At 41.2% G+C, this 23,208-nt stretch overlaps 1 protein-coding gene across 1 annotated transcript; it reads left to right on the forward strand.

The window, feature by feature from the left end:
• Positions 1-6,720: 6,720 nt before the first annotated feature.
• On the forward strand, positions 6,721-22,110 carry dusp4 (dual specificity phosphatase 4). Its single transcript, XM_029444183.1, has 4 exons — positions 6,721-7,396; positions 8,898-9,025; positions 10,894-11,113; positions 19,022-22,110. The coding sequence occupies exons 1-4, from the start codon at positions 7,027-7,029 to the stop codon at positions 19,408-19,410; spliced, it is 1,107 nt and encodes a 368-aa protein (XP_029300043.1). The 5' UTR covers positions 6,721-7,026; the 3' UTR covers positions 19,411-22,110.
• The last annotated feature ends 1,098 nt before the right edge of the window (positions 22,111-23,208 follow it).

Raw genomic sequence — 23,208 nt, forward strand, 5'->3', positions numbered from 1 at the left:
AGAGTGTTTGTGTACAGATGTGGAAAGGGTTTCAATGGCAGTCTGTTTCCTATTTTTAATCCCTGTGTCAGACTGCCACATGTCACAAACAAGTTGTGCTTTAGGCCTGCCTGCCTTTGAGCTGCAGATAATCCTCCACACAGTCTTCATTCATAGTCTTTCATTCACAATCGCACCGAGAAGAGCTGAGCCAATGAAATAAATGTAAATAATGTGAAAAGTCTTTTGAAACTTGGGTTTAAGAAGACGTCATTAGGGTTGGAAGACTCATACAGGCCTACAGTACATGTGTGCACATACACCTTCAGAGTACCAAATTATGTTGACATATACAACTCATTATGTCAGTTATTTTATGTGTTATCTAACTTTATTGTATTTTTGTCTTGTCTAATAATTCACAGATGTTCTCATTTTTTAATTAAAGGTAATGTTATTTTGTTTGCAATGATGAAACAGATATAGATACAATTGTATTGAATGAAATGATGTAGAGTGCAGAGAACAAAAGACTATGGGGAGTATACACCCAGTACAGAGAAAATCCCTGATAATTTGTGAAAACACACAGATGAATTTAGCTTTGCGTGTCTGGTGTGACTGGACCATAACAATTTGAACATTAGCCGTAAGTGATTCAAAAACTCTGCTGGGAACTGTTTCATGTCGTCACATCATCCAAATAGAATGCCTGCTTTCAGTTTCATCCTCCTCTTTCCTGTCAGCACCAGCCTGTGTGTGGACATTACCCAGACTGCCACATATAAAAACATGCAGTCTGGACTCGTGCCCAACCTGTGAGACAATATTTATAATAGGAAGGTACTTTAAAAACCTTAGCTTCCTCCAGGCTATGATCATCAACTTCTCTCCTATTCTCATTTACTTAAACAATATTTGTATTACCTTTACTAATTAAAAATATTGTAGGTGTAACAAGAATGTTTGGCTGCACAAATGCCCCTGGGTTACAGATGTTTGAGTAAAATATGAATAGGTTTGAATATGAGCTCATCGTTTGATCCTGTGCTGCTTTGACTATTCAAAACACACACACAGATTTAAATGAGGAATAAGTGTTTTTGTGTGAGTGTGTGAGAGAGAGAGAGAGAGAGAGAGAGAGAGAGAGAGAGAGAGAGAGAGAGAGAGAGAGAGAGGGTAAAAGAGATTATTTACGCGGTAGCCTAATGTCACTGTTATTCTAGATTTATTTGCCACAATTTGGGTTGAATATGTCATGCCACTGTTAAAGCAATTCTCCATGATAAGCAATGACGTGCTTTATGCAAAAGACAATGTGTTTTAGAGTGTGGAGGATACGTTCAGGAGTCTCACAGTCTGAGAGGGGAAGTTGCTCTGTAGTCTGTATACAGCAGATACTTCGGTATATCTTGTCAGACATCAACAGGGTGAACAAGCTGTGGCTGGAGTGGGTCTTGTCTTTTAATATCCTTTGGGCTCTTCGCAGGCACTTCTTTTTTACAAATATCACTGATGCTCGGTAGATGGGTACCAATGATGCTCTGGGTTTCCAGTCAGGATGCTTTCTGTTGCTCCTCTATAAAAGGTCAACAAGAAATTGGCAGGGGAATTTTGCCTTCTTACGTTTCCTTAAAAAATAACAGCCGTTGTTGAGCTTCTTTCACCAGGATGGAGATATGTGATGAACATGTCACGTTGTTGTTGAGATTGTTGATTTCCTCTCTATATGTCTCAGCGTTATTTTTGTAATCTAGTCAATGATGGTTGTGTCATCCGCAAACGTCACAATAGATTTCCCTTCATGTTGGGGGTGGCAGTCGTGAGTGTACGTCATGAATAGGAGAGGGCTGAGCACACAACCCTGGGGGACTCCGGTGTTCAACACTAGAGAGGAGGAGGTGTGACCGCCAATCCGACCTGCCTGGGGACTGTTTGTGGGGAAGTTCTATATCCAGTTGCAGAGTGCCCGGGGTGCTACGTTTGCCAATCAGTTTAATATGAGAGATTGTGTTGAATGCTGAGCTGAAATTAACAAACAGCATTCTGATGTAGGAGGCGTCATTTTCCAGATGCGTTCGGGCTGAGTGGGGGGCAGTGGAGACGGCATCCTCTCTGTTGGCTCTGAATGCAAATTGGGGAGGATCCAGGCTGCCTGGGATCTTGTTTTTGATGTGTTGGAGAAACATGGTTTTTCAAATAGCGCAGTGATTGCCCTTAAGGCTGAGGAGGAAGTAGGCAACACAACCACCAAATAAGGAACTCACAATTCCCATTCACAATAACCGCTGGGAGTAAAAAGGCAACAAGGCACGTGCGTGTGTGCCGACATAGTCTGCAGCCTCGTGTTCACTAGGTTAGCATGTGAGGTCCAGACAGGAAGGGATTCAGTGCGATGACCTTGTGTGTGTGTGTGTGTGTGTGTGTGTGTGTGTGTGTGTGTGTGTGTGTGTGTGTGTGTGTGTCTAGATCTCCTTTTCCCTAGATTTTAAAATAAGAAACAAAATCTAACGCATACATCCAGTAAGGGGACGCTAGTACACATTAATTCATTATGAAGGGGCCACCTGTTGCATATTTCTTTATTATTTGTCATTTTTTTCTAAAGAGTAAAAACAGAAAATACCATAATAGCATGGTCTTTGACAAAAATGCACTGACACACTGTGGTTTGTTACCGTTTTTATTTCAAAAGAAGAGTGGAAAAACATAATTTTTATTATTTGGTTGTTCCAGTGGAAAGGTTAAACTGCTTGTCAGCCACAAAAATTTGCCTCCGACGAATAATATGGATCGGCTCCAAACAGAATAACAACCCCCACCACGACACGTACTCACTTCCTCTCCCTGTCTCTATCCTTCACCCTCTTTCTCTCTCTTCCTTTTTTCTTCTTCATTTTCTCCCTGCTGTGTCCTTACAGCCTCTCTCTCTCATCTTACATCTCTCACATATATATTTCTCATTTCCTCTTTCACACAAACATAACTACTTCTCTCTCTCTCTCTGGCTGTATCGACACACTGGCACAGACACATGACAAACGACACAACCTCATTCATGAAAATGTTGCAGCACTCAGTCAAGGTTTAACCACTGGATTATGGGATTAGAGAGTGGGGCATATCTGGAACATACACACATGAATTACACACATACACACACACACACACACACACACACACACACACACTCACACACATTCAAAAAAAGTCTGAGTGTGTGTTGTTTTTCATGGTGTGTTGGTGTTTCAATTATCCTGCCTTGTGGACTTTATTTGTACTCAATGCATGCAGGATTTCCCTTCTGAAAACAACAGCAGTTCAAAGGACCAAATTGACTACTCTTTGTTATTATATACATGTAATACTACAGTTATATTACATACTATTCATTTAGAGCTCATTTTAAGGGATGGTTTGACATTTTAGGATACACGTATCTGCTTTCTTGCTGAGAAAATTGAAAACATTTTCGTGTGTCAAGATATCTCTGCCTTTATTTTCTGTTGCTTTCTTTCATGTGTGTTGCATGTGTTGCTTAAGTACCCGACACTTTGCATAATGATGTCCTACTGTACTACTTACTGTAACATGCACTGGGCCTGTCAATGACAAACAAAAATTAACATTATGTAGACAGCCGAGAGAGAGAAAGAGTCTAGTGAGAAGACATTTGAGTAAAAGAGGAGTACAATAGTAGTTTACCAACACTAACATGTGCACAGCTTGTATACAAAGTATTCTCTCCTTCTCCACTGTATTGATGGATGACGGCATCCGGGCTAGGGGATGTGAGGGGATGAATGGATGGACAGGGGAGAGCAGAGAGAGGGAGGGATGACATCAGTGCAGAGTCTGTTTCCAGCCAATCCCCTCGCAGCCCCCTGCCTGCTGACTCCACCCTCCCACACCTCTCCCTTGTTGCTACGGCAGCAGACCCATCCCGCCTGTGCGAGGCTTTGTTTTGGGTTGGTAGTAATGCGACGTGGTGTTTCTGTGTGTGTGTTTGTGTTTGTGTTTATATGAGATACTAGAGGCTGCAATCCAGCAGTAATCACCTATTTTTGTCTTACTCTATCCACCCCTCACCTCCCTTTGTCCCTCTTTCTCCACTTCATCCCTGTTGTGCCCGTCGCTGTCTCACCTTCCATCTTCCATCTCACCTCTCTGTCTTAACAGTCAAGGTCCTTTCATTCACACTTTAATTTTGCTGCAGTGATTCTGTCAGCTACTCGAAATTCATGTTAACACGCAGCAAACTTGATACACATTTTTAAATGCACATTGAATAGATATGCTCTATATTATACTACATGTTATGCGTGGAGTCACTTTTACTCACTTGGACAACGTGAATATATTGTACAAAATGAGTGGACAAACAGCGAAGGCAGGTGTTTCCACACAGCAGTCATTGAATGCTTTAATGAGAATCATGCTGTGGCCTTTGCAATCACCCAGATCTCAACCAACAACACCTGAGAGACGTTTGACTGTAAATTAGACAGAGCTCATCGGTGGGGGGGATATATTTTGGGAGTATAATATCCTTCCAGTAGTGTCAAGGAGCATTGAAGTAATGTTATGTTATATTATGTTTGTTTGGCCTTTTTGTCACTCATCTTTGCATGCTCAAATGTGATATTTTTCCATGGTATCCTACAGTACATCCTTTGGGTGATATTTCTCGTGTCTGAGGAGGCACTTTAATTTGTTTAAAGGGGAACTCCACTGATTTTACACATATGGATCAGTTCACTAGTCATTGTCAGTATAAGTAAGCTATGTCCAGTCTGAGACTACACTTTTATAGGACAAACCCTGCATTGCAAACTAATTTCAAGGTTTAAAGACATGGGCAGGGAAGATCTAATGAAAGACGCTATTGAGTTGCAATATGGGAAATGTAGGATCCAGTGTTTTTGGAGTTTGAACTGTACTAAGAACTGAATGTCAGGATATTGGCTTTGCTTAATCAATTAAGGAAGTGAAATACCACATTGGTGTAGTACCCCTCTGAAACTGACAACAGATACTGCATTGTGTTGTATTCTCATGACCAGTGACATAATAATAACAGTTTTATATTGTACAATTTTGTTTTTCCACGTAATACAAAAATGTACTTCTTTAGCTTTCATACAATACAAGTAACTACACATTTCCTTATAACAAGCAACGTTCCTCTTTTGAGGTTTGGCTTTTGCTTACTGTCGAGTCGAGACAGTCTCTTTTTTTAACCATTGTCAGACAGAAACCGTGACATTAATAAGAAGAATTTCAACAGTTTCTGATACTGATCGTCAACTAACATGTGTCGTTTTAACATTGCTGTCAACTACTTTGGAGTTACATCTTGTTGGAATATTCATCAAAATATTAAATTGAGATATACAACAATTCAAATCCAGATCCATATGCTCATGTTCTGAATGTTAACATATACTCTCGTGTTTTCCCACATAAACCCATTCATAACACATTTATCTGAGAATGATTATTAAATGATCCGTGTGTTTCTCTTTCAGCTGGAGTCTCTGTCTATTTTGCAGCCAGTCTGTTTGTGTCAGGATGTCTGCGTTCTTTCCTCCTCTCATCTGCTGCCGTGCTGCTCTTTTTCTTCTCGTAACCATGGGAATGGGATCAACATGCAAATACCTGAGCACGCTCACTAAGGCTGTGTGATAGGAGATGCAAATTGTGTTTCCGCTTGTAGGATTACACACACACACACACACACACACACACACACACACACACACACACACACACACACACACACACACACACACACACATATACACACATATATACACATATACACACACACACACACACACACACATACACACATATACACACATATACACACACACACACACACACACACACACACACACACACACACACACACACACACACACACACACACACATGCGGTCCAGCACATTTCTCAGCAAAAGGTAGCACAATAAGACTTTATCAAAATACTAGGTGAAGTAGTAGCACTGAACCTTTAATAAGAATGACAATGACAAAAACTATTTAATGTTGATTACAATGCTAAAATCAGAAATGGGAATGAAATATTCCCACTAAAACTCAAAATTGACAATAGGCGATTTGCACGATTTGCACAAATTGTAAAAGAGATGTCTTAAAGCAGCATTAGTTGACTTTTGGCCACTAGGGGGCAAACTCACAGTAGCACAGCTAATGCCATCTTATAAAGTTGCTAAAAACGTTAGCAAACTTTCACATCAAGTGGAAACATAACAACATTAATATTGTTATTACATTAGTAGTTGTATTTCTGGCCCAATGACAAATGTTAGTCTCATATTCACTGTTTCACATTTAACTTTGTTTTGGTCTCGAGCGACAATGAGAAAAAATATTTGATACTTCAGCTGCTATGCTAATTTAGCAAACATCATGTCCGCCGTATGGTGCTGAGCAGGTAGCAAACAGTTTGTTAATGATCGTTTATTATGCTGGATATTAATATTTCTATTAATTTATTAATTCTTAAAATGTTCTTTCTTTCTTTCATCAAAGTTATTCTCGACTTTGTTAACTTGTTTTTTTAAAGCTCAAATGAGTCATGAGCTGGTTAAGGCATGGTGAGTGGTGCCAAACTCCACTGTACGCCCCATGGAGTCTAATCTCCATCCCCATCGCCTCTCGTTTCATTGATGTCTGTCTTTTTTTTCATTTTATGAATGAACGGCAGAGGAGGAAAGGGGACGGGAAACTGGACGCTGTGTGATTGGCTGCTATCGGTTGACGTCACCTCCGCTTTGACGCGATGCACCCATTCACAAAAAAAAGGAAAAAAGAGAAACAATCCACACTGGAAGAGGGAGAGGGAGAAAGAAAGAGGTGACCGGACTGCGCGCGAGGAGTAGTGCGTTTACAATGCGCGGATAGAGGGAATCCACCGCAGGATCCGAAGTTTGGAGGGCGGTGCGGCCACACAGCGACAGAGACAGACAGAGGAAATAACCGACCGTGAAGCCTACACACGCAGCCTGAAAACGAGGTGCTATGGAGGACCTACGCGAGATGGACTGCCCGGTGGTGAAGCGGTTCTTAAAGGACGACAGCGCTAAGTGCCTGCTGCTGGACTGCCGCTCCTTCCTCGCCTTCAACGCGGGACACATCCGCGGAGCCGTCAACGCCCGCTGTAACACCATCGTCCGCCGCAGGGCCAAGGGCTCCGTGCTCAGCCTGGACCAGATACTGGCCGGGGACGAGGAGGTCCGTGGGCGCCTCCGCTCCGGGATGTACTCCGCCGTGGTGCTGTACGACGAGAGGACGCCGGACTCCGATACGGTGAAGGAGGACAGTACACTGACTCTGGTTCTCAACGCAGTGTGCAGTGACTCCTCCGGCACACATATATACCTGCTCAAAGGTAAATATGTGCTTCATTATTACACGCAGCATTTGTATGGTCCAGGTGCAGCGTTTCTTACAGGCTACACTCGCCAGTAGCACTGGTGATGACACATGGGGCACACACTGAACATGTAATGTGTGGTCATTACATTTTCAGATTCAGCCTCAAAGGGTCCATTGAAGCATTCATTTAACTATTGAATGGTGTTTATTATTTGATTCAACCTTTTAATGTGGGGCAGTAATAATATAAGTTAGATTAATGATAACAAAAACAATGTTTATTCCATTGCTTAATTCAGCCTTTAACTGGGGGGCAGTAACAACCTATATTAGGACTATTTATTTTATATGTATTTTATTTTATTTTTGTTTTAATTAATAATTGTGTTTCTAGTAATTGTGTTGTGTAATACTATATCCAAATACAAATGGAGCTTCTTCTTGAAACATGATGTACAATGAAAATAATAATGATAAAAGTGCACCTACATGGAAGATTATAATGACTTTATAATGATAATGTTCATTCAATCTTATTGAAGCTTTAAATTAGACAATCAGAGCCAATAAAAATAGTAGTTCCACATTTTCTTAATAACTTAATTTCAATACTCCACCATCCTATCTGGGACGTTGCTCATTTTATTTTTCAACAAACATGATAACTGTTATTTTATTGTCTCTGTAAATATATTGAATATTGTTTTTGAAGCTGCTCAATAGCCTTTAAACCAGAGATTGACATATCCTCCTAACTGTGCCTACTCTATTTGTATGCACTGGTGTATTTCTTTTTTTTTACAATACACACATTCACTCACAGACCAGTGGCCGTGAGCTGAGTGAATGAGGTAATGCCGATGCGTAGAAGCCACATCAAACCGGAGGGATTTACAGGACACACATGATCCTTTCAGAAACAGTTCGCTTTGGGTAAAAATCGCCGATGGGTAGCTGTAAAATCTAAAACTTAATGCTCGATTTACCCACCAGACTATATTTAGACTGCAGGGAATTTGAAAAAGGCAAAGCTGCTGCAAGCTGTGGCGCATTCTTTTTTATGTGTGTATCCTAATGACGTAGTCTCCTTGAAGCACAGGAGTGTATGTGTCTATCTTATAAAGATGACATTTCCCAGTTAATCTGACGTGATCCCAGAGGTCAACCTGCAGATGTATAAAAACAAAACAAGGGATTTTGTTTTGAAATCCACGGTAGTAGACACAGGACAGAGTAGGTCAGGGGTCGGTTTAATAGACTTTATGTCAAGTTTACTGAACACAGAGATGATTGTGCTGTAATGTTATTGTACACACACACACACACACACACACACACACACACACACACACACACACACACACACACACACACACAAATCCCTTTTTTTGTAATATTCCTGGAGGATCTTAAAGTCCCTAGTAGTGATTGAATCTCTCATGTTTTACAATAATATTGTTTCTAAAGTGATATTTTAAGATGCATCGCATTTGATCATGATGTTTCTTCTTCAGGTGGATACGACAGGTTTTTCTCAGAGTACCCAGAGTTTTGTATAAAGACCAAATCCTTACCGACCCTCACCAGCCAGTCCAGCATCGACTCTGCCTGCTCGTCGTGTGGGACGCCGCACCACGACCAGGTAAAACGCCACAGGAGACAGACAAACCTCACACACCTTTTCAGCCTGAAAAATACACATTAAATAATATTGTTAACATTCACCAGGGTCAACCTGATGTAGGTCATGTGTAAGCTTCTACTAAGTGTGTGTGTGTGTGTGTGTGTGAACGAATGATGTTTGTAGTTTTTTTCTTGTATTAATGTCGCGTCAGTCAACTAATGGTTTCAGCCTGTAAATGTCAACTTTAGTTTTACACATTGACAGCGGGAGCTGCCGTGTGCAAACACTGGAAGTTTTTTGCTTTGCAACATCACTGTTGTTCACTTTCCCATGTTCATTCAACCACATTGGCCCATCCAGTCTGGGCTGTCAAAGCAGTGAAAGTGTAGTTACAAACTTGTTTCTTCATTCTAAAGGCCATGTGAGGAAAAAGCAATGTAAACTGTTTGGTACATTTTCTGAATATCCCCAAAAAAATTAAATGAGTTATTTGTCTAATAATAGGCTACACTGGAGGTCATAGGTCACTATTGATTCATCTCTGCGTCACTTTCTGTGACCCGGGTTGTCTCGTTTTGTTGGTCAGTGGTCTGCTGTTTGAGCCTGCAGATTTTATGCAACACTCACAGTCACATGTGGTTCGGGTTTAATTTCCTCCGGAACGCATGTGGAGAGAAACGCAGACAATCCAGCCTCTGTGCGTTTTTCTAAGACAAATGCTTGATAGTCTCGGCCACAATGTTAAGTGTTTTTTTTTTTTTTTTTTTTTTCATTCAACGTTAAAAGTAGCTTCCTGTCGGGTATCTCACTCACTATTTTCCTCTCGGCATCCACCCCCCCCCCCCCCCCTCTCCTCACATTACATCTCTTAGCAGTATTGATCATTTCCTGACGCTGTGTCAGTACCGAGGTCGTCAGCGGCAGTGACATAAACAGACAAAGCCCTCGTCAATAAGTCTCACTACCGGTATAGACCGACAGCTGGCTGACCCCTCAGATCCATTAAAAAGGGAAAACAATACTTCTACTCTTACATTGGAAAATGCTTCAAAATAATGTCAGGAAATATTACCTTTTTATAACATGCTAAAGAACATCAAGACACAACTTGCACAAATTCAATGAAAGCTTTATGTTTGTCATTATGACGGGTAACATTTTAATGTTTAGATACTTCCTTTTTCCAGGAAATGTAACAAACCTTCACGCCCTCAGTCACAGCTATGTTATAAATGTCATTGAGTAAAATAGTTTTCTGAGGAAACATTGCTGTGGTGCATATATTTCTCAGAACAATTATTTTCCACTGATAAAGTGTGATCACAGAAAAAGTACAAAGTGTCCTCAATGAAGCATGATAGAAGGTAAATCCCCAAGAATGATCTGTTGTACTGATAAGTCAAAAACATGCTAAAGTTTCCTCTGAATCGTGTGATTTGAAGCATGTAAACATTGTTAAGCAGACACTCGGTTCCTACAGCGAGATGTGTTTCCATATGGGGAAAATAACTCTTAACTAAACAGCCCACATCAATGGCTCTGCATTAATCACACAGATAAAAAGCTAACTCTGTCCGATAAAAGGCGCGGCTAATGTGATTAGCGAGATATTTAAGAGGGGTCACACTTATGCTGAAGTCATCTGGCATCTGAACACTGAGACAGTGAATTCTTTGTCTTATCATGTGAGCGGTTTAAGTAGATTCTGTCTAACGTGGCTCTCCGGGTTACGTCAGAAGATGTTTTTTAGTGTAATGACTCAATGAATGAAGACTGATCGGTTCAATGGATTATGAACAAACTGCCTCAGAACACAAGTCTCTTCACTGCCAATTTCTAATGAAATAATTGATTAATCATTATTCTCCCATGTGTCTTTCGTCCAGGGTGGCCCAGTTGAGATCCTCCCGTTCCTCTACCTTGGCAGCGCCCTTCACGCCTCAAAGAAGGAGGTTTTGGACGCCATAGGAATCTCCGCCTTGCTGAACGTGTCCGCCGACTGTCCCAACCACTTCGAGGGGGCGTACCAGTACAAATGTATTCCCGTGGAGGACAACCATAAAGAGGACATCAGCTGTTGGTTCCTGGAGGCTATTGAGTTCATAGGTCAGTGTGTGTGTGTGTGTGTGTGTGTGTGTGTGTGTGTGTGTGTGATATCTTAGCAGAGCAAATGCATTCCCATGGTGGATAATCATGAATGAAATGAGCTTCCTTCCGGCTACAGCATGGTTTTTGCTTTATTGGTTTGTTTTCACATTTTCGCATCATTTTTAGGTCATATTAAAACAGTTAATGTTTGTTTGGTATGTCTGCAAGAACTTGCAGAAGACCTTTTGAATATTAATGGCATATGTAGGGTTGCAACTGACAATTATTTTCATTACTGAATGATCTGCAGATTATTTTCCCGATAAAAGAACATTTATTTGTCTATAAAACAACAACAAAAATGCCCCTCACAATTTCATTGATTTCCAAGTCTTGGTTTGTCCAACCAATAGTCTAAAACCCAAAGACATTCAATTTACTATAATGTAAGGCAAGAAAAAGCAGGACATTTTCAGAGAAGCTGAAACCATCAAATGTTTTGCATATTGGCTTGAAAATGGATTTAATCAATTATCAAATTAGATTTAAAAAAATAAAATTCTCGCTGCTGGGATATTTCTTCCTTTGCATTTTCCGAGAGTCTTTCGAATTCTTCCCAGAAAATACCTTTCTGAGAAAAGCTGTCATGTACTGGATACACTGTGCATATAGAGCAGGAACATGATGACAAATCAGACATTTATTCATTGGGATCTGTCAAAAAAAAAATGTGTTTCCATGTAGCCCTTTATCACACACATTTCAGCAGAAAAAAACAAATACCCACTAAAATCTAATCACAGAACAAAACGATGTAATACAATCACGGAAAAGACAGCGCGTGTACTCTGGTGTGTGCGTGTGCGTGTGCGTGTGTAGGTGCTGGTATGCGTCATAGTTAGCTGCTGTGGGACCAGAGTCTGACTCATCCACTGTTACCGGGTGAACAGACGCTGTGGTGGAGTTACCTGAAATCTGTCTGTTTGTGTGTAAGAGAGAAAAATTTAGAAACTGAAAAAAAAAAAAATGCAGAGAAAGAGACAAAGAATTTAAAAACATGCCAGTAGATATTCTTCTGCATTTTATATTCAAACAGCAGCATGATCAGCAGTGGTGGACAATGAGAGTCAATTAAATCAACATGCAAAAACAAATATACAAAAAAAAAAAGTCTTCCTATTATCTTCTTTATATGCTGTGCTTCTAATTTCCTGCAGGCCGCCACACATGCTCCATAGCATGACTGCCCAGCGAATCATTCAAACTGAGGCTGTTGGGGAAATTAAGTTACTGTAATGAATCTATTACCTAAATCTGGTTACTCGCAGTAACAAAGTAATAGCATGTGTCTAAACATACTGAAAGAGGCAGAGACATAAATAGGACAAGGGAGGAAGTGTGAAAGAGGCCAATGACTCAATTTGTTTTGCACTTGCGTGTTTCAGTTAAATGTGATTTGCTGCTTTTTTACTTTGAGGTTAGTTTGACTGCACAGAGAGGTTAAGGCATGGAAAGTGTGGAGAAGAAGAAACGAAAACAGCCAGAGGCAAGGTGTACAGCTGTTGACTTAAAAGGAATTGCATTAGGGTGACAGTTGGTTTGTTAAGGTTCATGGTGTCCATGAAGGATGTTAGAAAATAATAAATAATAATTTAAAAAATGAAGCGCTAAACATGAGGTTCAGTCCAATTATTATTATTAGTATTGTTAGGCTGACCATATATATATATATATATATATATATATATATATATATATATAATATATATATACACACACACACACACACACACACACACACACACACACACACACACACACACACACACACACACACACACACACACACACACACACACACACACACACAGTGTCACAAACCAGTGGTCACAATTGACTGCATCCATGCCTGAGGCCATCCTACTCCCCCTCAATTTCCCAAAGAGCAGCCTTATATAGTCTTTACAGTTAGGCTGTGCCAAACCCAGGGGTGTTAACTGTTCTGTGTTTCCCACAGAACAGTTAACACCCCTGGGTTTGGAGGCAAATCGAGAAATAATAAACATGAACTCTAAATATTCAACATAAATTCACTAATATAAATGATAATTATTATGTAGTATGTGGCTACAAAATCTACTACGCATACATTTACCACCCCCCCACTTCATCTGGCGCTGTGGAACCCTCCCGGAACAATAAAAATGTGTTGTTTCCACGGGAACTTTTAGCTGCAGACCTTGGGAGTTGGAGACGGGAGAGAACAGGCAAGTGTCTTCCTTAAACAAATTAATACGGCAACCACTGGTTCCAGTCGGAGCCTGACTGAGACACGAACTTGCGCAGCATGCTCTTTAGAGTTTGATTATAACGCTCTACGAGGCCGTCCGTTTGGGGATAATAAGGGGTGGTTTTAATGCCCTTTACTCCTAGTAGCTGATACACCTGTTGCAATAGTTTAGACAGGAAGTTAGTCCCGCAGTCAGTGAGTATCTCTCTGGCTATTCCTACCCGGGAAAACAACTAGTAGGCAACTTGCCACATGCCTGGCTTTAACTGATCTTAGGGGGAAAACTTCAGGGTAGCGGGTGGCGTAGTCGCAGATAACTACAATGTAGCGATTACCAGAAGCACTTTTCTCTAACGGCCCCACTACATCCATTCCTATCCTCTCAAAAGGGTTTGCAATAATTGGCAAGGGCTGTAACGGGGCTTTGGCTACTCTCTTCCTTGAAGTTACCTGATATATTTCACAAGTGTTGCAAAACTCGGAAAGTTGTGTGTACATGCCTGGCCAAGCAAAATGGTTACCAACTCTTCGCAATGTTTTAAGAAATGCCATGTGTACTGCCCACGGAACTGAATGGCCTAGTTCCATAACTGCATTTCTGAGTGTCTGTGGTAACACTAAGGCCTCAATCTCACCCTAACGTCGATACAGGATACCCCTTTTTAGGAGGTAAGTAGCATCTTCTAAAAACCCTGTATTAGTCCTTTTTACCCCATCAACCTAAGACACCTTCTCAAACCACTGCTGAAGCGTAGGATCCTTTCGCTGCATCTCCCCTACATCCAGGGGAATGTTAATGTCCAGAGGGTGACTGGGTTTGGGAAGCTCAACATTTTCCCTAGGGCCAGCCAAAAAGTTGTCCCTTCGCTTCTGGGCCTTGGACATTCGTGGCTTCTCTGGACCTGCCTTCAGCTCCGCCTCAAAAAATGGTTACTCAGCAAGGGTCTCCTTTGCACTCTGAGCCCTTGTAACCACGTTACACTGCTTTGACTCCGTCCCTGTGTCCTCCACCAACTCAACTTTAAGGGGTTCTAACTCCCTGCGAGTTCCTCCTACACATTGAGGTTCAGGGGGCATCACTGTTGGGAGACAGGACATGGGACTATGTGGCTGTGGGTCTTGCACAAAATCCAATAAGGTGGGAATATCAAGTCCTAAAATGACAGGGTATTGTAGCTTCGGGACTAGTGCCACTGGGAGAAGAAAAGTCTGCCCACCTACAGTCAAATAGACCTCGGCAGTGGGGTAAGGTTTTTCATCTCCGTGGACACAGCTGATTCTAGCCCTGCCTTCGGCCCACTGATTCCGGAGAACTAGACTGGACCTCACTACGGCCTGACAACTGCCCGTGTCTACCAGTCCTTCCGTACGCTGACCATTTATGAGCACTGGCACTATACGGGTTTTCCCCTGTTTTACCGAGTTCAGCCTGGCGGGTCTAGGAACCGTACACAGGAGCGATGGCCTACTTGGCCTTTCCCCTGGACAGGTGTACTGAGTATGGCCAAACTCATTGCACTAATAGCACCTCACCCCTGACTGATCTGGCATTTTGGCATAGGTGGGTCTACTAGTAGTGTACGGCCTGCTGCTTGTGTTTCTATCCTGGGCATGAAGATACCCCCTCTCACCCCCTTGAGACGTACTCTTACTGCCTGTGTAGCTGTTCTGGCTTGTGGCAAAGCTTCTGTGGCCCTTCCTGGCTAACTGGAAAACCTCAGCAAGACGAGCAGCCTCCTCAGCAGTCTTTGGATCATGCTCCCTAATCCAAACTTCCATCTCTGGATTAACCATTCGTAGGAACTGTTCTTGAATCAGTTTCTCAGACATTTCTTTGATGGTAGCCGTCTCCGTTCTTACCCACTTGCAGAACAGGTCTTTCAGATGGACATACAGCTCATGGGGTGTCTCACCGGGGTGGATGTCCAGGGCGCAAAATTGTTGCCTATAAGTGTCAGCGGTAATTTCATACTTGGCCAGAATAGCCTGTTTTACCTGGTGATACTCCTCTGCATCTCTTATGTCCATTAGTACATAAGCACTCCGTGCTTTTCCAGTCAATAGGGGCACCAATCTAACAGCCCACTCATCTTGAGCCCAACGGCTGATGTGGGCCATTCTTTCAAAGGTGGTGAGAAACTGTTCAATGTCATCTGCAGGAGATAGTGGCAACAGCTTAGGGTCGCGATGTCGAGGTGTGTCCCGCTGACGACTGGGTGATCTATGCCTGGACAAGGGCATTTCCTCATTATCGACCTTCTCCTCGTCATCCTTCTGCTCCTCCGTCATCTCAGTGACTTGGGCCTGGATTTGACGAAACTGGCCCTCCATTTCCACTCCTGACGAGTTGATTCTTTCTCCTGCTGCTTGTCTCTAGATGCCTGGGCTAGCATGAGCGATCTCACCATTTCAGTCAGCTCCTCCAACTTGTCCCCCGGGTCTCCTGCCGTGGCCTCCTTATCAGCTGCAGACATAGCAACCCCATCATCTGGCTCCTCACTTTGTTTGTTCTTTTTTCCTTTGTTCATCTCTCCTCCTCACTTGGTCAATCCCACTTCTGACACCACTCGTTACATTCTACTCTCCCTCAATTTCCCAAAGAGCAGCCTTATATAGTCTTTACAGTTGTGGCTGTGCCAAAACCAGGAGTGTTAACTGTTCTGTGGGAAACACAGAACAGAAATAATAAACATGAACTCTAAATATTCAACATAAATTCACTAATATAAACGCTAATTATTATGTAAAAAAACTACTACGTGGCTACAAATTTTTTTCTACGCATACATTTACCACCCCCCCACTTCATCCGGCACTGTGGAACCCTCCAGGAACAATAAAAATGTGTTGTTTCCACGGGGGCTCTTTTAGCCACGGACCTTGGGAGTTGAAGACAGGAGAGAACAGGTAAGTGTCTTCCTTAAACAAATTAATACATGCGTCTGTGTATAATATGAACAACAAGTATATGGTTGTGAGATACACAAACGTAACGGAGACTAAGACCAGGCGGCTACTGGGATCACCTTCGTTACAAATACTATTATTATTATTATTATTATTATTATTATTATTATTATTATTTTCTGCTAGCATGAGGAGCTTCTGGAAATTAGCCTCAACTTCTCCTTTGCATTTAATGTGAACTGAGATTTACATTTTGTGCAAAGCTCAAGCAAATTGGGCTATTTTCCACCTTTTTTCATCCTCAAATGAACTGCTACAAACATGCATGGAGCTCTTTACTTAGAGGTTAAATAGAACCGAAAAAAAATTGTCATTGTCAATGACAGAAATTGAGCTTGCGGCAAACCGCCGTGGAAAAACCCTCAAAGTAAACAGAAACCAGCCATGCTAGCGGCTCTGAAAGGCTAATCTTAGGCACATCACTTATTTGAGTAAAATGCTAATGTCAACATGCTACCATACTCACACTGACAAAATGCTCATGTTTAGCAGCTATGATGTTCACCATGTTCACAATTGTAATTTAATATGTTTACATTTAATAATCAGCGCAAAGTAAATTTGAGACTGATGGGAATGTATTTTCTTTGTAAGCATTTTATCTTAAACAATTACGGGACAAATTAAAAGTTTGACCCAAGGAGGGCGTTAGCGGATAGTTTAAAGGATCATCAAAGTCGTTGTGGTACATCACCTGGACACCATGAATGTTGTAGTAGTAGTAATAATAATAATAATAATAATAATACTAATAATAATAATACCAACATCTTTATTTTTATAGCACTTTTCAAAACTGCCATTACAAATAAATATAAGAAAGCAGAAAATGAAATAAATACATAATAATCACAGACAACAAATAACAATGACACATGAAAAAGCTAGAAGAACAGATAAAATAAGTAAGAGATAAAAAAATTAAGTGTATGAATGTAGAAAATCTGGTGCCAATCCATTCAGTTTTTATGAACCACTCTATAAACTTTCATTGTTATGCGGATTATACCCAATTATATCTATCAATTAAACCAGACGAAACCAATCAATTGGTTAAACTTCAAGCATCCCTTAAGGACATAAAAACTTAGATGTCTAGCAACTTTTTGATGTTAAACACAGACAAAACTGAAGTTATTATACTTGGCTCTAAACGCCTCCGAAACGCATTTTCTAATGACATAGAAGCTCTAGATGGCATTAACTTGGCCTCCAGCACCACTGTAAGGAATCTTGGCGTCATCTTTGATCAGGATCTGTCTTTTAACTCCCACATAAAACAAATCTCAAGGACTGCCTTCTTTCATCTATGTAACATTGCAAAAATAAGACACATCCTGTCTCAATATGATGCAGACAAACTAGTCCATGCATTTGTTACTTTAAGGCTGGATTACTGCAATTCATTGTTATCAGGCTGTCCCAAAAAGTCGCTTAAGACTCTTCAGTTGATCCAAAATGCAGCGGCACGTGTATTGACAAGAACAAGGAAACAGGATCATATTACTCCTGTATTAGCTGCTCTGCACTGGCTCCCGGTAAAATACAGAATAGAATTCAAAATCCTTCTCCTGATTTACAAAGCAATTAATGGTCAGGCTCCAGCATATCTTAAAGATCTCATAGTACCTTATAAACCAACTAGAGCATTGCGCTCCCAGACTGCAGGGTTACTTGTAGTTCCTAGAGTCTCTAAGAGTACAATGGGAGCCAGAGCCTTCAGCTATCAAGATCCTCTCCAGTGGAACCAGCTTCCAGTTTGTGTTCGGGAGGCAGACACCCTCTCCACATTTAAGAGTAGGCTAAAGACTTTCCTTTTACTTTTTTGATAAAGCTTATAGTTAGGGCTGGCTCAGGTTTGCCCTGGATCAGCCCCTAGTTATGCTGCTATAGGCTTAGACTGCTGGGGGACACCTCCCTGCTCTCTTCCTTCTCTTCCTCTCTCCTCCCCTCCCTCTCTTCTTCTCCTTCTCTATCTGTATGCATTTATGTAAATGTATGTTACTAACTCATCATCCGGGGTATCATCCCCGGAGTTTCTGTCTCATGTGGCAGGTTGCCACTGATAAAGTTTACGTCAGGATCAGGAATCGTGGCTGCGCCTGCTGCCCTGGTCCTGCTGGACACCGGGAAGCCTTTTTGACATTTTCCTGGATTCATCCAAACTTTCTCTTTTTCAACACAACATCATTTCTGTCAAATGTTGTATTTGTACTATGTTGTTTATCCTGTACACACGACATCTATTGTCCATCCTGGGAGAAGGATCCCTCCTCAGTTGCTCTCTCTGAGGTTTCTTCCATTTTTCCCCCTTTAATTATGGGGTTTCTTTTAGGAAGTTTTTCCTTGTGTGATGTGAGGGTCTAAGGACAGAGGGTGTCGTAACCTGTACAGTCTGTAAAGCACACTGAGACAAATGTATAATTTATGATATTGGGCTATACAAATAAATTTAATTTGATTTGATTTGATTCAGTAGATGTTGAGATGTTTCAATGGTCGTACCAGAGGAAAACAATATGGCATCCTCTGGTGAGCATGGATATCTGTACCAAATCCATGGCAATCTACCCAATAGTGATATTTCAGTCTTTATTATATTTTTTATCAATGGAATTATATTTATTATCCTTGAAAACCTCTAACTTCTGACCTTCCTCTCTCCTCAGATTCAGTACGGGACTCCAATGGGCGAGTTCTCGTCCACTGTCAAGCGGGCATCTCCCGCTCCGCCACCATCTGCCTGGCCTACCTGATGAAGAGGAAGCGAGTTCGTTTGGACGAAGCCTTCGAGTTTGTGCGCCGGCGTCGCAGCATCATCTCCCCCAACTTCAGCTTCATGGGCCAGCTGCTTCAGTTCGAGTCGCAGCTCCTTGCAACCTCGTGCGGCGCCGAAGCAGCCGCCACGGCGAGCCCGCTGCTCGGACCCAAGTCCTCAACGACGACCACGGCCACGTCGGCCACGCCCACCTCTCCATTCATTTTCAACTTCCCCGTGTCTGTGGTGAACCCCGCATACCTGCATCACAGCCCGATCACGACCTCCCCCGGCTGCTGATGGATAGCCAATCGCAGCCTTTCCCCAAATGACTAACTCAGAACAGACTGGGCTGCCATTGGCTGGAAGAGCTGTCAGTCTTAATGGCCGCTGCAGTATGTACACTTCCGGGGCAGGGGGGTGAGAAGCGACACGGTGCCTGATTCAAAACTCAAAAGACTGAAACAAAACTTTTTACAGTTACAGAAACCAGCCAACGCTCCTTACATTTTAACACAAGGTTTCTTCAAATTGACCAAAAATGAACTGGCTTTCAAAACTCGAGTGTTGGACTGATGTTTACTGAACACACACCCTCCACCTTGAACAACAACAACATGCACAGGGGCACACTGACAAGAGCAGCAGCAAACACTCTTTTGCTCTGCCTCACACACACACACACACACACACACACACACACACACACACACACACACACACACACACACACACACACACACACACACATGCACACGCACACATTCATGACTACCAACTGAATAAGCTCAGTATGAAGACAGTGTCTGTTGCTATGGAGACGACAGGTCTTTAGGAGAGGAGATGGACACAGGAAGGAAGGAGGAATTTTAAGCACCCGCTCTTTCCCCTTTGGGTGTCCCTCCTGTTGCCAGACAAAAGAGATGGATGGAAAAAAGAGGGGAGGAGACAGTGATAGAAAGCAGGAGCCTCTTCCGTGACAGGTGCTCCGACCGGAGCTTCCTGTCTTTCATACGTCCTCTTCCTCTCTCTGTCTCCCCCCCCCCACACCTTCCTCTCCTCTCATCCCCCCCCCCTTTCATCCTTTTTTATTCCTTCCTTCCTCTCATCTCTGCCTCTCATCTTCACCCCGTCCGCCTCCTCTGCTCCTCATCTCCTCACTGAAGAGGCTAAATAAAAAAAATAAGATGCCAAATAAAGGCCAGGGCCCTTGTAAATGGATTGGCAAACCCAACTGCAGGCCCCTGATACACATTGAAGTAGACCACTTCTACTACATTACAAATAAGTTGTTTTGGACGAAAGGGCTGAAAGACAAAAGCTGTAACAGAATGACGTCGTCACAACATTTCTGTGGTGATTTTCCTTTTAGATTAGAGGGCAGATTTTGGAGACAGCTACTTAAAGTACCATTCTGCTGGTTTTGTTTGGTTTAACACATAAATAATTTACTCCTTACTGTTAGCCATTTTCCAAAACGCATAACTTTTAGCCTTTTTTTCAGTTATTTTGTGCAAGTTTATTTTCATAGCAAAAGAGCTGAAAACATCGGCTCCTATAGGATGCTTTGAAAAAATGTATTTTCTTTTAGTTAATGGGCTAAAATGTGCATCACCAGCGAATGATGCTTTTCTTTGAAGATGTTTGTGCCTTGTTCATAAAGGTGCAGTACAGACTCTTATTCCATTTATTTAATCTGTTTAATGTCTAAATAGCAATAGCTTCTCTCTTCATGTCTCACACTCACAGATGGACACAAACATAATGTACTGTATTTGAGTGAGTCCATATTTGACATTGTACTAACAGTGAATTCAACCTTTTGAAATAGAAATTGTTCAGGATGGCAAAACTTAAAAAAAAAAAGAATATTCACAGCAGTGTTTTCAAAAGCTACGAAGACAAATGCCCATAACCATGAATAGACACTTATACGTTAACATAAAATAATGAGAATTTAATCATGACAATTAGACAGAAATTGAATTTGTGAAGTGTGCTTCGACATCTTAAATATGGGTGAATTTGAGACATTTTAGAGAATTGTTTTTTATCCTGGTGGCTATATATTTTCAAAGACAGGTCATTCCAACATGAGTGTTTTACACTCATCTTACCAAACATCAGGGACCCTCAGTGTTGTTCCTTGTGAGGGGAATCCAGGTTAAAACACAATCACTGATGGATTTCACTTTATAACTCCATACTGAAAGAAAAGAGTGATGGCGGGGAAAACACTTTGGGCTTTCAGACCATAATCCAAAAACAGGAAGTTGATCTTTTATAATTCAGTTGCAATACTGTACTTACAATCCACTCAAGGACAATAGCAGTGACTTTGTAGGGCATCATGTCATATTTTCACAATGTCACTATTTGAGACAATGTTTGTATTGCTTCTGCTTTTGACTAGGCTAAGCTTTACACTCTGTGCTAGACATCCAAAGGCACAAAGTCCAACCATGGTTGCTTTTATACCCGGGTCCTAGCGTACACACGACAGATACACAAGCACACACACATATACACACACAGGGTTTCAAAGAAAACAAACCTTTTTCTGTTTTTGAAGATTGTCGGCACCTATCTCTGTAGCACTTTGAAGTGATGCAATACTGTATTTATAATTTATGATTGATTTGCACATCATGGTGATGGTAGACTGACTAGACTCTTTAGACACCTGTTGTCCATGTAGAGAGAGACAGAGCAAAAAAAGAGAGGCAATCAGTGAAAAACGCAATACTTTGTACACATCTGTGTGGTAATCGTCTATTTGTCTGTCTGTCAGTCTGTCTGCCTCTCTGCGTCAGTCCATCCGTCTAGACTGTCTCTCTGTCTGGTCGATGCTCTTTACCCATCATGGCAATATCAATCCTCCACATTTATATTAAAAAAACAAAAAAACTTTCCCTCAATTTTATTGTGGAATGAATGATCTGTACATTTATTTATTTATTACTGAAGATCCACTGTTGAATAAAACATGTTCTTAATTAATAAGTTGTATGTGCTTTCTTTGTATGATGGTGTTCTTAAACTTAGTAAATAATAATAGACCGTATGAATACACACAATTTGATATAAGGCTATCATTATGGAAATTGAGACGGGGAATAATATATTTACGTTAAAACATAAATTGTGGGTAATGCACTAATTAGTACACACAGAAGTATAGGTTGAGTAAATGCAGGTATAGCAACATTGATATGAAACTTTAATCCTCTCGAACAGATTCTTTCAAAATGTGGTAAACTGGGAAATCTACAGACAGCATGTGTGTTATTGTCTTTTATAATACCATATATACCACGTATAATATACACTTTGTGGGGTATTTCTTTGAAAGCCCCTTTTCTGAAATAGCATTATTAAGCCTGGAGCACCACCCAGTGGTGAGAACATGTCATTGTCCTCAGCCTTTTTTAAACGATAACACAAAACATGAGCATAGCACTAAGCCAGCAACAGGTAACATATTTTGTCTTGTCATAGTAGGAAAAGCACAGGTGTATTTAATAACATTAATAATGGCTGCACTCCACTTAGGGGACGGCCTGTGCATGCTGGTTCACTGGGACATCGTTAATGTTATCAGTTTCACCTGTGTGTTTTCTCCTATGACAAGACATAATTTCTGCTGTGAACAGAAGGCTATAGTTTATGAAACTGCGTCATGTTGACTCTTGTGGATAAGATAATATGACGTGAAATACTACAAGCAGTTCATTATCAATACCAATGTTTTGTTGAAGTTAAAGCAGTTGTCCGAAAGCAAGAGGCTTTAAACAATATTATCCTAAAAGCCATAAAGATGGCTGTCACATAGGAGAGTATGCCATGAAATCAACAACTACATTCATAACTCACAATAATTCATAGTATAGTATGACATACAAAAAAAATACTTTTAAAAAGGCATAATATACTGTAGTATGTCAAAAAAATGTCAAAACCCAAAGTCAAAATATGTTTCATAAAAATCTAATAGTATGTGAAAGAAATGGTAAAAAAAAACGTAATGTCATAAAATGATCATAATGTAGTATGCCATAAACTATGTCCAAGTCCGGACCCAGACGCCGACCTTTACGG

The sequence above is a fragment of the Cottoperca gobio genome, chromosome 12 (genome assembly GCF_900634415.1).
Source record: "Cottoperca gobio chromosome 12, fCotGob3.1, whole genome shotgun sequence".
Classification (NCBI taxonomy): Eukaryota; Metazoa; Chordata; class Actinopteri; order Perciformes; family Bovichtidae; genus Cottoperca; species Cottoperca gobio.